Source organism: Gobio gobio (assembly GCF_949357685.1).
Source record: "Gobio gobio genome assembly, chromosome: 1".
NCBI lineage: Eukaryota > Metazoa > Chordata > Actinopteri > Cypriniformes > Gobionidae > Gobio > Gobio gobio.
In genome coordinates, this window is record NC_137097.1 from 47,594,490 (window position 1) to 47,612,029 (window position 17,540).

Below are 17,540 nucleotides of genomic sequence, written 5' to 3' on the forward strand. Positions count from 1 at the left end.
GACGGAAAATGACGTCATAGGGTGCAATCGAATCGTCTTGAGCCAAGGAATCAGAGGAAAAAAGAATTTTGTTTCTAGCCCTTATGGTTCAAAAGTTATTAGCATAAACATGAGTCAAATTTTGGACTGATGGTGGCGCTAGAGGGATTGAGTTTGAGACTCCAAATTTGCTACGGTGACATTTCAGACTGTCCTCTATTAGTGTGCCAAATTTCACAACTTTTTACCATACGGTTCTATGGGCTGCCATAGACTTCGCGGCGGAAGAAGAAGAAGAAGAAGATGAAATATAGCTGCAAGCAGCAATACCGGGGCCAAGCGCAAAGAAGAAGACAAGACATGCCAAAATGGCTGGCAGTGTCAGATCAACTGCAGCAATGAGCAATTAATCACATTTTAATATGATTTTAGGCAAAAGGCTGAAAAATGCATTGTAGTCTGAGAGTGTCAGACCAACTGTAACAATTATACAGTTTAAGAAGATTAGGCAAAATGGCTGAAATATCATATATTGAGTCACTGATAATGTAAGTTAATGGTTTATCACTTTTGACCAATAGGTGGCACAGATACGAAATTGATGTGGTGTGGTCAGAATAAGCGAACAATGACACATGCAAAGTTTGATGCCAATATGTCAAAGCATTGCAGAGATACAGCCTCAAGAGTCATTTTGGCATAATGGCTCAACTTCGTCGCTGCGGTTTACAAAAACGGTTTCATCTATTGATGCAAAATCCCTAACTTTTTGTTGACACAGTCTGAAGATGATACGATTCGATTTTGGTGGAAATTGGACAAACGGTCTAGGATGAGTTTGAAAAAGTAGGTTTTGATCAAATAAGAACATTGAGGACAGGATGTTTGACCAAATATGGAAAAATTAGTATCTCTGTTCTCGGCATGAGCCAATGACTGTATTATGACCAGTTTCATTAAACTAGGCTAATTTAATCAAAAGTTATTAGCAAGTTTGTAAATTTTGTTATAACCTCTGACCACAAGGTGGCACTGCCCCAAAACATTTTGAGTACCTTCAAAGCATGGTGCGGAAGACATGATTTTTGGACAAACAGTTCAAAAGTTATAAGCAAAAATAGCCATTTTTTGTATCTCCGGACCAGTAGGTGGCGCTGCGCCGAAACGCTGCATGTTGCTTCAGGTCATGCTTGTGATGACATATACCAAGATTGGTTTGAATACGATAAAGCGTTGTGGAGATATAGGCTTATGAGTGTTTTTGCAACCGCTACGCAAAATTTGTGTGCGCGTTTATCGAAAACGATTTGACAAATCAACTTGATTTGCAAGATTTTTTGTCAGCATGGTCTGAAGATGATCTGGTTCAATTTTCGTGCAAATCGGACAAACCGTCTAGGACGAGTTCGTAAAAGTAGGTTTTTTGGAAAATTAAAAATGGCGGGGAAATTATCATGACCGAAAATGACATCATAGGTTAAAATTGAATCGGCATGAGCCAATGACTCTATTATGACCAGTTTCAATATACTAGGCTAATTTATTCAAAAGTTATTAGCATTTTTGTCAAGTTTGTTATATCTTTTGACCACAAGGTGGCACTGCCCTAAAACTTTTTGAGTACCTTCAGGGCATAGCAAGGAAGTCACATACCGAGTTTAGTAACAATATACTAATGCATTTGTAAAATATAGCATTTTTTGACAAAATTCAAAATGGCCGACAGCCAAAATGGCCGATATGGTAAAATTGAATATCAGACGACTCGGCATGCCGTCCTGAATGTAACGAGACCACTTTTATGATTTTTGGACAAACAGTTCAGAAGTTATAAGCAAAAATAGCAATTTTTCGTATCTCCGGACCAGTAGGTGGCGCTGCGCCGAAACGCTGTATGTTGCCTCAAGTCATGCTTGTGATGACATGTACCAAGTTTGGTTTGAATACGATAAAGCGTTGCGAAGATATTGCCTTAAGAGTGTTTTTGCAACCGCTACGTAAAATTTGTTTGCGCGTTTATCGCAAATGATTTGACGAATCAACTTGATTTGCAAGATTTTTTGTCAGCATGGTCTGAAGATGATCTGGTTCAATTTTCGTGCAAATCGGATGAACCGTCTAGGACGAGTTCGTAAAAGTAGGTTTTTCGGAAAATTAAAAATGGCGGGAAAATTTTTATGACGGAAAATGACGTCATAGGGTGCAATCGAATCGTCTTGAGCCAAGGAATCAGAGGAAAAAAGAATTTTGTTTCTAGCCCTTATGGTTCAAAAGTTATTAGCATAAACATGAGTCAAATTTTGGACTGATGGTGGCGCTAGAGGGATTGAGTTTGAGACTCCAAATTTGCTACGGTGACATTACAGACTGTCCTCTATTAGTGTGCCAAATTTCACAACTTTTTACCATACGGTTCTATGGGCTGCCATAGACTTCGTGGCGGAAGAAGAAGAAGAAGAAGATGAATAATAAATATAGCTGCAAGCAGCAATACCGGGGCCAAGCGCAAAGAAGAAGACAAGACATGCCAAAATGGCTGGCAGTGTCAGATCAACTGGAGCAATGAGCAATTAATCACGTTTTAAGATGATTTTAGGCAAAAGGCTGAAAATGCATTGTAGTCTGAGAGTGTCAGACCAACTGCAACAATTAACAATTATACAGTTTACGAAGATTAGGCAAAATGGCTGAAATATCATATATTGAGTCACTGATAATGTAAGTTAATGGTTTATCACTTTTGACCAATAGGTGGCACAGATACGAAATTGATGTGGTGTGGTCAGAATAAGGGAACAATGACACATGCAAAGTTTGATGCCAATATGTCAAAGCATTGCAGAGATACAGCCTCAAGAGTAATTTTGGCATAATGGCTCAACTTCGTCGCTGCGGTTTACAAAAACGGTTTCATCTATTGATGCAAAATCCCTAACTTTTTGTTGACACAGTCTGAAGATGATACGATTCGATTTTGGTGGAAATTGGACAAACGGTCTAGGATGAGTTTGAAAAAGTAGGTTTTGATCAAATAAGAACATTGAGGACAGGATGTTTGACCAAATATGGAAAAATTAGTATCTCTGTTCTCGGCATGAGCCAATGACTGTATTATGACCAGTTTCATTAAACTAGGCTAATTTAATCAAAAGTTATTAGCATGTTTGTAAATTTTGTTATAACCTCTGACCACAAGGTGGCACTGCCCCAAAACGTTTTGAGTACCTTCAAAGCATGGTGCGGAAGACATGATTTTTGGACAAACAGTTCAAAAGTTATAAGCAAAAATAGCCATTTTTTGTATCTCCGGACCAGTAGGTGGCGCTGCCCCGAAACGCTGCATGTTGCTTCAGGTCATGCTTGTGATGACATATACCAAGATTGGTTTGAATACGATAAAGCGTTGTGGAGATAGAGGCTTATGAGTGTTTTTGCAACCGCTACGCAAAATTTGTGTGCGCGTTTATCGAAAAAGATTTGACAAATCAACTTGATTTGCAAGATTTTTTGTCAGCATGGTCTGAAGATGATCTGGTTCAATTTTCGTGCAAATCGGACAAACCGTCTAGGACGAGTTCGTAAAAGTAGGTTTTTTGGAAAATTAAAAATGGCGGGGAAATTATCATGACCGAAAATGACATCATAGGTTGCAATTGAATCGGCATGAGCCAATGACTCTATTATGACCAGTTTCAGTATACTAGGCTAATTTAATCAAAAGTTATTAGCATTTTTGTCAAGTTTGTTATATCTTTTGACCACAAGGTGGCACTGCCCTAAAACTTTTTGAGTACCTTCAGGGCATAGCAAGGAGGTCACATACCGAGTTTAGTAACAATATACTAATGCATTTGTAAAATATAGCATTTTTTGACAAAATTCAAAATGGCCGACAGCCAAAATGGCCGATATGGTAAAATTGAATATCAGACGACTCGGCATGCCGTCCTGAATGTAACGAGACCACTTTTATGATTTTTGGACAAACAGTTCAGAAGTTATAAGCAAAAATTGCAATTTTTCGTATCTCCGGACCAGTAGGTGGCGCTGCGCCGAAACGCTGTATGTTGCCTCAAGTCATGCTTGTGATGACATGTACCAAGTTTGGTTTGAATACGATAAAGCGTTGCGGAGATATTGCCTTAAGAGTGTTTTTGCAACCGCTACGTAAAATTTGTTTGCGCGTTTATCGCAAATGATTTGACGAATCAACTTGATTTGCAAGATTTTTTGTCAGCATGGTCTGAAGATGATCTGGTTCAATTTTCGTGCAAATCGGATGAACCGTCTAGGACGAGTTCGTAAAAGTAGGTTTTTCGGAAAATTCAAAATGGCGGGAAAATTTTTATGACGGAAAATGACGTCATAGGGTGCAATGGAATCGTCTTGAGCCAAGGAATCAGAGGAAAAAAGATTTTTGTTTCTAGCCCTTATGGTTCAAAAGTTATTAGCATAAACATGAGTCAAATTTTGGACTGATGGTGGCGCTAGAGGGATTGAGTTTGAGACTCCAAATTTGCTACGGTGATATTTCAGACTGTCCTCTATTAGTGTGCCAAATTTCACAACTTTTTACCATACGGTTCTATGGGCTGCCATAGACTTCGTGGCGGAAGAAGAAGAAGAAGAAGAAGAAGAAGAAGAAGATGAATAATAATAATAAGAACGGGAACGGTTTCAATAGGTGCCTTCGCACCTTCGGTGCTTGGCCCCTAAATATAGCTGCAAGCAGCAATACCGGGGCCAAGCGCAAAGAAGAAGACAAGACATGCCAAAATGCTGGCAGTGTCAGATCAACTGGAGAAATGAGCAATTAATCACGTTTTAAGATGATTTTAAGCAAAAGGCTGAAAATGCATTGTAGTCTGAGAGTGTCAGACCAACTGCAACAATTAACAATTATACAGTTTAAGAAGATTAGGCAAAATGGCTGAAATATCATATATTGAGTCACTGATAATGTAAGTTAATGGTTTATCACTTTTGACCAATAGGTGGCACAGATACGAAATTGATGTGGTGTGGTCAGAATAAGGGAACAATGACACATGCAAAGTTTGATGCCAATATGTCAAAGCATTGCAGAGATACAGCCTCAAGAGTAATTTTGGCATAATGGCTCAACTTCGTCGCTGCGGTTTACAAAAACGGTTTCATCTATTGATGCAAAATCCCTAACTTTTTGTTGACACAGTCTGAAGATGATACGATTCGATTTTGGTGGAAATTGGACAAACGGTCTAGGATGAGTTTGAAAAAGTAGGTTTTGATCAAATAAGAACATTGAGGACAGGATGTTTGACCAAATATGGAAAAATTAGTATCTCTGTTCTCGGCATGAGCCAATGACTGTATTATGACCAGTTTCATTAAACTAGGCTAATTTAATCAAAAGTTATTAGCATGTTTGTAAATTTTGTTATAACCTCTGACCACAAGGTGGCACTGCCCCAAAACGTTTTGAGTACCTTCAAAGCATGGTGCGGAAGACATGATTTTTGGACAAACAGTTCAAAAGTTATAAGCAAAAATAGCCATTTTTTGTATCTCCGGACCAGTAGGTGGCGCTGCGCCGAAACGCTGCATGTTGCTTCAGGTCATGCTTGTGATGACATATACCAAGATTGGTTTGAATACGATAAAGCGTTGTGGAGATATAGGCTTATGAGTGTTTTTGCAACCGCTACGCAAAATTTGTGTGCGCGTTTATCGAAAACGATTTGACAAATCAACTTGATTTGCAAGATTTTTTGTCAGCATGGTCTGAAGATGATCTGGTTCAATTTTCGTGCAAATCGGACAAACCGTCTAGGACGAGTTCGTAAAAGTAGGTTTTTTGGAAAATTAAAAATGGCGGGGAAATTATCATGACCGAAAATGACATCATAGGTTAAAATTGAATCGGCATGAGCCAATGACTCTATTATGACCAGTTTCAATATACTAGGCTAATTTATTCAAAAGTTATTAGCATTTTTGTCAAGTTTGTTATATCTTTTGACCACAAGGTGGCACTGCCCTAAAACTTTTTGAGTACCTTCAGGGCATAGCAAGGAAGTCACATACCGAGTTTAGTAACAATATACTAATGCATTTGTAAAATATAGCATTTTTTGACAAAATTCAAAATGGCCGACAGCCAAAATGGCCGATATGGTAAAATTGAATATCAGACGACTCGGCATGCCGTCCTGAATGTAACGAGACCACTTTTATGATTTTTGGACAAACAGTTCAGAAGTTATAAGCAAAAATAGCAATTTTTCGTATCTCCGGACCAGTAGGTGGCGCTGCGCCGAAACGCTGTATGTTGCCTCAAGTCATGCTTGTGATGACATGTACCAAGTTTGGTTTGAATACGATAAAGCGTTGCGGAGATATTGCCTTAAGAGTGTTTTTGCAACCTTTACGTAAAATTTGTTTGCGCGTTTATCGCAAATGATTTGACGAATCAACTTGATTTGCAAGATTTTTTGTCAGCATGGTCTGAAGATGATCTGGTTCAATTTTCGTGCAAATCAGATGAACCGTCTAGGACGAGTTCGTAAAAGTAGGTTTTTCGGAAAAATCAAAATGGCGGGAAAATTTTTATGACGGAAAATGACGTCATAGGGTGCAATCGAATCGTCTTGAGCCAAGGAATCAGAGGAAAAAAGAATTTTGTTTCTAGCCCTTATGGTTCAAAAGTTATTAGCATAAACATGAGTCAAATTTTGGACTGATGGTGGCGCTAGAGGGATTGAGTTTGAGACTCCAAATTTGCTACGGTGACATTTCAGACTGTCCTCTATTAGTGTGCCAAATTTCACAACTTTTTACCATACGGTTCTATGGGCTGCCATAGACTTCGTGGCGGAAGAAGAAGAAGAAGAAGAAGAAGAAGATGAATAATAAATATAGCTGCAAGCAGCAATACCGGGGCCAAGCGCAAAGAAGAAGACAAGACATGCCAAAATGGCTGGCAGTGTCAGATCAACTGCAGCAATGAGCAATTAATCACGTTTTAAGATGATTTTAGGCAATAGGCTGAAAAATGCATTGTAGTTTGAGTGTGTCAAACCAACTGCAACAATGAACAATTATACAGTTTAAGAAGATTAGGCAAAATGGCTGAAATATCATATATAGAGTCACTAATAATATAATTTAATGGTTTATCACTTTTGACCAATAGGTGGCACAGTTACGAAATTGATGTGGTGTGGTCAGAATAAGGGAACAATGACACATGCAAAGTTTGATGCCAATATGTCAAAGCATTGCAGAGATACTGCCTCAAGAGTCATTTTGGCATCATGCCTCAAATTCGTCGCAGCGATATAGGAAAACGGTTTTGCCTATAAACGCAAAATCCATAATATTTTCTTGGCACAGCCTGAAGATGATACGATTAAATTTTTGTGAAAATCGGACAAACGGCCTAGGAGAGTTTGAAGAAGTAGTTTTTTAACAAATAGCAAGATGGAGGAGAGGAAGTTTGACCAAGTATGGCAAAATTTATATTTATGTTCTCAGCAGTAGCCAAGGAATGTATTATAACCAGTTTCATTATTATAGACAAATTTATTCAAAAGTTATTAGCCTTTTTGTATATCTTGTTATACATTTTGACCACAAGGTGGCGCTGCCCTGAAACCTTTTGAATACCTTCAGGGCATGGTGCAGAACTCGAACACATAACGAGTTTCGTAATTATACTCCAAAGCGTTATTTAAACAAAGGCCTAGAATTAATTTTTTTCATAATCCTGTATTTCATGTTTTTTCTATTATTGTGCCACCAAGAGATATGATACCACCATTTTTTATGTGTCCTCGGAGTGAGCCCATACATATGTGTGTCGATTTTGGTGAAAATATCTCATTTTGTTTTTGAGTTATAGACATTTATATGAAAAAACACATAAAAAATTACTGACACCTGACTTTGATTGGATTTTACTTCCCCTTAATGTCAATATTTTGACATTTGGGTATTAACACTTGGCTATCGACCTATGTTTCAGAACTTCTGACGCTGGTTTCGTCTTGGTCAGACTAGCATTCGAAGATATCCGCTAATGTTTTTTTAGCGCTAAGTTACCATGCTGCGAAATCTGGCAAGTCTGGTATCGTTGGACTTGGCAAGGATTCAGGAGACAAAAAAAAGTTACTCCTATGAAAACAAGTCAACCACAACCAAAGTTATAAGCATTTGGGAGGGGCAATCTCCACTAGGTGGTGCTGTTTTTAAACCTCTCAGGCTACCTCAGGGCATCGTGGTGATGACCCATACTGAGTTTTGTCAACCCTATGTCAACCTAAAATGTATTGCTGAGATCACAAAATATGGCGGAAAATGAATACTTAAACAATAATACTTAAACAATAGGCTTAAACAATAATATTTTATACAGACTAAACATGCTCACACACACAAACACACATTTTGTTGTAGATACAGATATGTGAAATATATGGTGGGAACAAAATGTTTACTGCAAGTTTTTTTCAGGTTTCACATTACTCATCATGTGGCACAATTGTCAATACCAATACTTCAATAGAAAGGAAGTGATGCATTTTACAAAATATGATTGTAAATGTTATAATAGTGATTTTATAATGTCTAAATATGAATTACAGATCAATATTAGGGAGTAGTATGAGCACAAATTGATGATAATAACTTAGTAGAAGCTGTATCGTTAGATTTTAGCTCAGCATTTTATGTAATGGATCATAAATTATTGCTGGATAAATTGATTGTTTAATATGTGACAATGACTACGTTTACATGGACAACAATACTCCGATATTAATCTGATTAAGACCATACTCTGATTAAGAATCTACCATGTAAACAGTGATTTCTAATTACCTTAATCTGGTTAAAGCCATACTTGAATTAAAGGTCCCATGGCATGGCATTTGATTTTTACATCATAAAATGTCATAATTTAGAAATAAAAGGCATTTTTTCTATACTGCTGTTTGCCCTGTGGCTGAATGCCCTGCTTCAAGAGGCGTGTCTGCTGTGAGACTTCAGTAAAAACGGCCACTGTTGTGATTGGCTGACATCTTTGCATTTTAAATGAGCGGAGGGGGCGTGGTTTAACGAGGCACGAGCAGGCACGAGTCTGCCAGAGACGGATGGACCTGTGTTCACTTCTCATCAGTTCTCTCAGCATGTCTCAGTTCAGGGTGAACTGTTGTAGTTACTAGCATATACTTCAGGTTATTCGTTTATTTCTAGTCGGAGGGACTGTCACTCATGTGGATCAGCGCTGACTCGAGACGCGAACCGTTTAGAACGATTCAGTCCGATTTGGTGAACTGGTTCGGTTCACTAAAAAGAACCGATTCAAAAGAATGATTTGTTCGCGAACCGGACATCACGGAGACGGAGCGATTGCTAACAAAGTTATTTATAGTAACTACTGAGTTATGAGAGCGCTGTCTGTCAGCGCGAGTTTATTGTGTTTGTATCTGAAAGTTCTGAATAAACATGAGTCCCAGTCACGCCGAGTCCGTCTTCATCATTATTCTACCAACTTTGTAACACATGCAATGTACCATTACAGCGAGATGAACGAGTTAGTAAGTGTTGAGTATAGCATTATTTCTAGATATGTTCCAATCATATGAAAAGCGTCAGTGACGCGCATTGAGTAACTTACACAGCGAACAAACAGTGTATGATTATAATTCTGGCAAAATTACAGTTCAGAAGTCATATTAGATAAATAGATATTCGTAAGATTATTCGATAGATTGGAGTCGTCGTGCTGGAGACGGGTTTAATGAGGGTGTCATTTAGATGCAGCATTTACAGGGCAGAGTTTAGTTGACAGGCTCTCTTTAGACATATCAGGGATGCATTGGTCATGTCCATGTGCAGGTCGACCATCTGATCTGAATACAGCCCGGTAGCAGGAAGTGTGGCAAATACAAATGATTGATGTAGTCCTCCTATTTTTATATACTTAAATGCATATTGGCCACCGTGCTCTGTGTTCCTAAAGCCCCAAGGTCACCTGGCATAGGTGCGAGATCCCTTTCATTGCTCTTGCAGCTTTAATGTAGTTTTGTATTTTTTACTTTTTGGGACCTCATGAAGAGTAGTCACTGCCTAGGTACTGGCTAATGGGGATCCAAGTAAACAAATAAACTTAGATCATAGATGGGAAAGAGCATTCACGGCAAAACAGGCAATTTAACTAAGGAAAAATATGTATTTTTTGACAGTTATAACACAGCTTTTTTTTAGGTGTCCTCAAAGTGTGCCCAAAAATATATGTGTAAAATTTGTTGTAAATATCTCATTTTATTTTAAAGTTATAGCCACTTATATTTAGAGAGAATTGGCTGCATTGATTGGATTTTTTTTTTTGCCACTTCCTTCCAAAATGTTGGCTTTTGGTCATTATTGTTTAGCTATTGACCCATGTTATGTGTCTTGAAGACATTCGCAAAGGTTTTTTAGGTGCTAAAATACACCTTTTCACATACCATAAGGTGAAACCTGGCATGTTTGGTATCACTGGAATTCAGCAAGGATTCAGGAGTCTAAGGAGGTGAATGCTCATTCAGGGCATTGTGCCAATGACGTATACAGAGTTTTTTGAGATATGCCAGTGTCCTCATAGACTATCATGGCAACCTGGATGAAGACAATGAATGCCCATTGTCATCTGACTAATGTTTGGGTGCCCATATTGCCATTTTCACGTGTTTTTCCCCTGTTATAGCGCCAACAAGTGGTTAATAGTTGCGATTTTTTTCATGTGATCTCAGACTGAGCTCACATACATGTGACCTGAATTTGGTGAAAATATCTCATTCCGTTCACAAGTTATAGCCATTTTAGTAAAAGAGGTCCCGGTTACATCAAACATTTTGGCTCCCCTTAGCGACCATGAATCAAAATGTGTTTTTTTTTAAATAATTATTGATAATCACTCTCCAGAGAACATTTCTGCAGTGATTTGGTTCTGATCAAGCAAAGAACCTGGGAGTAATTTGCAAAAGTAGGTTTTACAAAAAACCTAAAATATCTCGAAATTGGCGCCTGAAGGGCGAGCAAATCCGAGGCATGCATTTTGTCCGCCTTGAGCCAAGGATTCCAGTGATATAAGGCACTCGAGGCTACGCCTTACGTTTGAGGAGTTATGAGCCGTTTCGTACTTTTGATCGCCGTTTCGTACTTTTGATCGCTGTAGCACCCCCGTCAGGCCGATCGGGGCGTGCTTCGGTGACGTCAGTAGTCGTTGTGAGTACTACCATCCCTGCAAGTTTCAAGTCTCTACGACTTACGGTTTGGTCTGCCCGATCAGTTTTAGCTGGAGAATGATGCATCATGGGAAAATGAACAGTTACAATAGGGTTTCAGCCTGACACCTGACTTTGATTGGATTTTACTACCCCTTACTATCAATATTTTGACATTTGGGCTCGCGACCATGCCTAACGACCTATGTTTCCGAACTTCTGACGCTGGTTTCGTCTCGATCGGACTAGCGGTTTCGAAGATATCGGCAAAAAAGTTTTAAGCGCTAAATTACAACGGTGCACAAACCATACGGCGAAACCTGGCAAGTGTGGTATTGTTGGACTCGGCAACGATTCAGGAGTCTAATGAGATGAGTCTCGTGAAAATAAGTCAACCACACCCAAAGTTCTGAGCCTTTTTTTAAAAAAATCTCCACTAGGCGGCGCTGTTTCGAAACTTGTCAGGCTACTTTGGGGTATCGTGGTGATGACCCATACCGAGTTTTGCAACAATCCGTTCATGCGCTGATAAAATACAGCATTTTAGCACATAATTCAAGATGGGCGACAGCCAAAATGGCCGATATGGTAAAATTGGATATCCTTCGACTCGGCATGACGTCCCGAATCTAACGAGGCCCCTTTTATGATATTTGGACAAACGGTTCAGCAAAGAAAAGCTAAAATAGCCATTTTTCGTATCTCCAGACCAGTAGGTGGCACAGCGCCGAAACGCTGCATGTAGCCTCAAGTCATGCTTATGATGACATTTACCAAGTTTGGTTTGAACACAATAAAGCGTTGCGGAGATATTGCCTTAAGTGTGTTTTTGCAAACGTTATGTAAAATTTGTTCGCGCGTTTATCGAAAACGATTAGACGAATCAACTTGATTTGCAAGATTTTTTGTCAATATTGTCTGAAGATGATCTGGTTCAATTTTCGTGCAAATCGGATGAACCGTCTAGGACGAGTTCGCAAAAGTAGGTTTTTCGGTTAATTGAAAATGGCGGGGAAATATCCAAGACGGAAAATGACGTCATAGGGTGCAGCCGAATTGGCACGAGCTCAGAAATTAGAGGAAAAAAGAATTTCGTTTCTAGCCCTTACGGTTCAAAAGTTATTAGCATAAACATGAGTACACATTTGGACAGGTGGTGGCGCTAGAGGGATTGAGATAGAGACACCAAAATTGCCATGGTGACATACCAGACCATCCTCTATTAGTGTGCCAAATTTCACAACTTTTTACCATACGGTTCTATGGGCTGCCATAGACTCCCATGGCGGAAGAAAAAAAGACGGGAACGGTTTCAATAGGTGCCTTCGCACCTTTGGTGCTTGGCCCCTAAATATAGCTGCAAGCAGCAATACCGGGGCCAAGCGCAAAGAAGAAGACAAGACATGCCAAAATGGCTGGCAGTGTCAGATCAACTGGAGCAATGAGCAATTAATCACGTTTTAAGATGATTTTAAGCAAAAGGCTGAAAATGCATTGTAGTCTGAGAGTGTCAGACCAACTGCAACAATGAACAATTATACAGTTTAAGAAGATTAGGCAAAATGGCTGAAATATCATATATTGAGTCACTGATAATGTGAGTTAATGGTTTATCACTTTTGACCAATAGGTGGCACAGATACGAAATTGATATGGTGTGGTCAGAATAAGGGAACAATGGCACATGCAAAGTTTGATGCCAATATGTCAAAGCATTGCAGAGATACAGCCTCAAGAGTCATTTTGGCATCATGCCTCAACTTCGTCGCTGCAGTTTACAAAAACGGTTTCATCTATTGATGCAAAATCCCTAACTTTTTGTTGACACAGTCTGAAGATGATACGATTCGATTTTGGTAGAAATTGGACAAACGGTCTAGGATGAGTTTGAAAAAGTAGGTTTTGATCAAATAAGAACATTGAGGACAGGATGTTTGACCAAATATGGCAAAATTAGTATCTATGTTCTCGGCATGAGCCAATGACTGTATTATGACCAGTTTCATTAAACTAGGCTAATTTAATCAAAAGTTATTAGCATGTTTGTAAATTTTGTTATAACCTCTGACCACAAGGTTGCACTGCCCCAAAACTTTTTGAGTACCTTCAAAGCATTGTGCGGAAGACATGAATTTTGGACAAACAGTTCAAAAGTTATAAGCAAAAATAGCCATTTTTTGTATCTCCAGACCAGTAGGTGGCGCTGCGCCGAAACGCTGCAAGTTGCTTCAAGTCATGCTTGTGATGACATGTACCAAGTTTGGATTGAACACGATAAAGCGTTGCGGAGATATAGCCTTATGAGTGTTTTTGCAACCGCTACGTAAAATTTGTGTGCACATTTATCAAAAACGATTTGACGAATCAACTTGATTTGCAAGATTTTTTGTCAGCATGGTCTGAAGATGATCTGGTTAAATTTTCGTGCAAATCGGACAAACCGTCTAGGACGAGTTTACAAAAGTAGGTTTTTTGGAAAATTAAATATGGCGGGGAAATTGTCATGACCGAAAATGACGTCATAGGGTGCAATTGAATCAGTATGAGCCAATGAATGTATTATGACCAGTTTCATTATACTAAGCTAATTAAATCAAAAGTTATTAGCATTTTTGTCAAGTTTGTTATAACTTTTGACCACAAGGTGGCACTGCCCCAAAACTTTTTGAGTACCTTCAGGGCATGGAGTGGAAGTCACATACCAAGTTTAGTAACAATACACTAATGCATTTGTAAAATATAGCATTTTAGCACATAATTCAAAATGGCCGACAGCCAAAATGGCTGATATGGTAAAATTGAATATCAGACGACTCGGCATGCCATCCTGAATGTAACGAGACCACTTTTATGATTTTTGGACAAACGGTTCAAAAGTTATACGCAAAAACAGCCATTTTTTGTATCTCCGGACCAGTAGGTGGCGCTGCGCCGAAACACTGCATGTTGCCTCAAGTCATGCTTGTGATAACATGTACCAAGTTTGGTTTGAATACGATAAAGCGTTGCGGAGATATTGCCTTAAGAGTGCTTTTGCAACCGCTACGTAAAATTTGTTTGCGCGTTTATCGCAAAAGATTTGACGAATCAACTTGATTTGCAAGATTTTTTGTCAGCATGGTCTGAAGATGATCTGGTTCAATTTTCGTGCAAATCGGACAAACCGTCTAGGACGAGTTCGTAAAAGTAGGTTTTTTGGAAAATTAAAAATGGCGGGGAAATTATCATGACCGAAAATGACATCATAGGTTAAAATTGAATCGGCATGAGCCAATGACTCTATTATGACCAGTTTCAATATACTAGGCTAATTTATTCAAAAGTTATTAGCATTTTTGTCAAGTTTGTTATATCTTTTGACCACAAGGTGGCACTGCCCTAAAACTTTTTGAGTACCTTCAGGGCATAGCAAGGAAGTCACATACCGAGTTTAGTAACAATATACTAATGCATTTGTAAAATATAGCATTTTTTGACAAAATTCAAAATGGCCGACAGCCAAAATGGCCGATATGGTAAAATTGAATATCAGACGACTCGGCATGCCGTCCTGAATGTAACGAGACCACTTTTATGATTTTTGGACAAACAGTTCAGAAGTTATAAGCAAAAATAGCAATTTTTCGTATCTCCGGACCAGTAGGTGGCGCTGCGCCGAAACGCTGCATGTTGCTTCAGGTCATGCTTGTGATGACATATACCAAGATTGGTTTGAATACGATAAAGCGTTGTGGAGATATAGGCTTATGAGTGTTTTTGCAACCGCTACGCAAAATTTGTGTGCGCGTTTATCGAAAACGATTTGACAAATCAACTTGATTTGCAAGATTTTTTGTCAGCATGGTCTGAAGATGATCTGGTTCAATTTTCGTGCAAATCGGACAAACCGTCTAGGACGAGTTCGTAAAAGTAGTTTTTTTGGAAAATTAAAAATGGCGGGGAAATTATCATGATCGAAAATGACATCATAGGTTGCAATTGAATCGGCATGAGCCAATGACTCTATTATGACCAGTTTCAATATACTAGGCTAATTTATTCAAAAGTTATTAGCATTTTTGTCAAGTTTGTTATATCTTTTGACCACAAGGTGGCACTGCCCTAAAACTTTTTGAGTACCTTCAGGGCATAGCAAGGAAGTCACATACCGAGTTTAGTAACAATATACTAATGCATTTGTAAAATATAGCATTTTTTGACAAAATTCAAAATGGCCGACAGCCAAAATGGCCGATATGGTAAAATTGAATATCAGACGACTCGGCATGCCGTCCTGAATGTAACGAGACCACTTTTATGATTTTTGGACAAACAGTTCAGAAGTTATAAGCAAAAATAGCAATTTTTCGTATCTCCGGACCAGTAGGTGGCGCTGCGCCGAAACGCTGTATGTTGCCTCAAGTCATGCTTGTGATGACATGTACCAAGTTTGGTTTGAATACGATAAAGCGTTGCGAAGATATTGCCTTAAGAGTGTTTTTGCAACCGCTACATAAAATTTGTTTGCGCGTTTATCGCAAATGATTTGACGAATCAACTTGATTTGCAAGATTTTTTGTCAGCATGGTCTGAAGATGATCTGGTTCAATTTTCGTGCAAATCGGATGAACCGTCTAGGACGAGTTCGTAAAAGTAGGTTTTTCGGAAAATTAAAAATGGCGGGAAAATTTTTATGACGGAAAATGACGTCATAGGGTGCAATCGAATCGTCTTGAGCCAAGGAATCAGAGGAAACAAGAATTTTGTTTCTAGACCTTATGGTTCAAAAGTTATTAGCATAAACATGAGTCAAATTTTGGACTGATGGTGGCGCTAGAGGGATTGAGTTAGAGACTCCAAACTTGCTATGGAGACACTTGAGACCGTCCTCTATAAGTGTACCGAATTTCATAACTTTTTACCATACGGTTCTATGGGCTACCATAGACTTCGTGGCGGAAGAAGAAGAAGAAGAAGAAGAAGAAGAAGATGAATAATAATAATAATAGGAACGGGAACGGTTTCAATAGGTGCCTTCGCACCTTCGGTGCTTGGCCCCTAAATATATACTGCAGTGAGCTGCCTACCTTATATTTATCATGGCATAATACATTAGGTCAGTGATTTGTTTTTTAAAATTATAAAAAAAAGAAAAAGTAACCTCAGTATGTAAAATCTTAATTTAAAAACAGAAATTTAGTCCACATTAATTACAGAAATTAATATATTATATTAATATGTTGTATGCTATATAAATAGCATTTTTGCTATGAGATGAATTGATGTCTTTCACTCGATTTATTGATAATTTGTTGTGCGTGTTCATTTTAGGGCTACGGCACACACCTGATGAATCATCTTAAGGAGTACCACATCAAGCATGGCATTCTGTACTTTCTCACTTATGCTGACGAATACGCCATCGGCTACTTCAAGAAACAGGTACAGCTCCAACCACTCATGTACAGAGACTCTTGTAATTTCCTGTTTTTCCACTGCACAACTTCATCTTTGACCCCTCTCGCTGTCGGCAGGGTTTCTCCAAAGACATCAAAGTGCCGAAGAGCCGCTACCTTGGTTACATCAAAGACTACGAGGGAGCCACGCTGATGGAGTGCGAGCTCAATCCCAGAATACCATACACCGAACTCTCACACATCATAAAGAGACAGAAAGAGGTGAGAGTGCACCGATTTCCCCCTTTTGCTGGAGAGGAATTGGATTGTGTTAGGAAATCTAATAGTATTGCATTGCGTAAATGGGTTTGTCGTCATCTGCTGTAGATAATCAAGAAACTGATCGAGAGGAAACAGAATCAGATCAGGAAAGTGTATCCTGGTCTCACCTGCTTTAAAGAGGGTGTGCGGCAGATTCCTGTGGAGAGTATACCAGGCATCAGTAAGTGTGTGCTCGTCTCACACTAGTGGCTATAATTCGCCCACAAAATCCTTCCATTCACACACTCTCTCCCTCCTTTTTTTTCTTCTTTAGGAGAGACTGGTTGGAAACCTAGTGCCAAGGAGAAAAGGTCAGAGAAGAATTTATGCATATTTATTCTGAAGTCTAAGACCATCTGTGTGTCTGTATTAAATAATTTTACTGATTTTACAGTGATGATATGTTGTGTACGCTACCATTTGTGGTCAGTAAGATTTTATTAAAGGAATTCATACTTTTATTCAGCAAGGATGCATTAATCAAAAGTGACAGTAAAGTAATTTATGATCTTACAAAATGTTTCTTTCAAATAAATGCTGAAAATGTTTATATTTATAAAAGAATCCTGGAATAAAGTATCCACAAAAATATTAAGCAGCACAGCTATTTTCAACA

At 38.7% G+C, this 17,540-nt stretch overlaps 1 protein-coding gene across 1 annotated transcript in view; it reads left to right on the plus strand.

Annotated features, from left to right (window-relative positions):
* The window catches only part of kat2a (K(lysine) acetyltransferase 2A), a 33,920-nt gene that overhangs the window by 13,536 nt on the left and 2,844 nt on the right, over positions 1 to 17,540 (plus strand). Inside the window, exons 12-15 of the mRNA XM_079823153.1 lie at positions 16,539 to 16,649; positions 16,742 to 16,885; positions 16,991 to 17,105; positions 17,199 to 17,235. Coding sequence (XP_079679279.1) covers positions 16,539 to 16,649; positions 16,742 to 16,885; positions 16,991 to 17,105; positions 17,199 to 17,235 — 407 coding nt within the window. The remainder of the gene's footprint in view (positions 1 to 16,538; positions 16,650 to 16,741; positions 16,886 to 16,990; positions 17,106 to 17,198; positions 17,236 to 17,540) is intronic.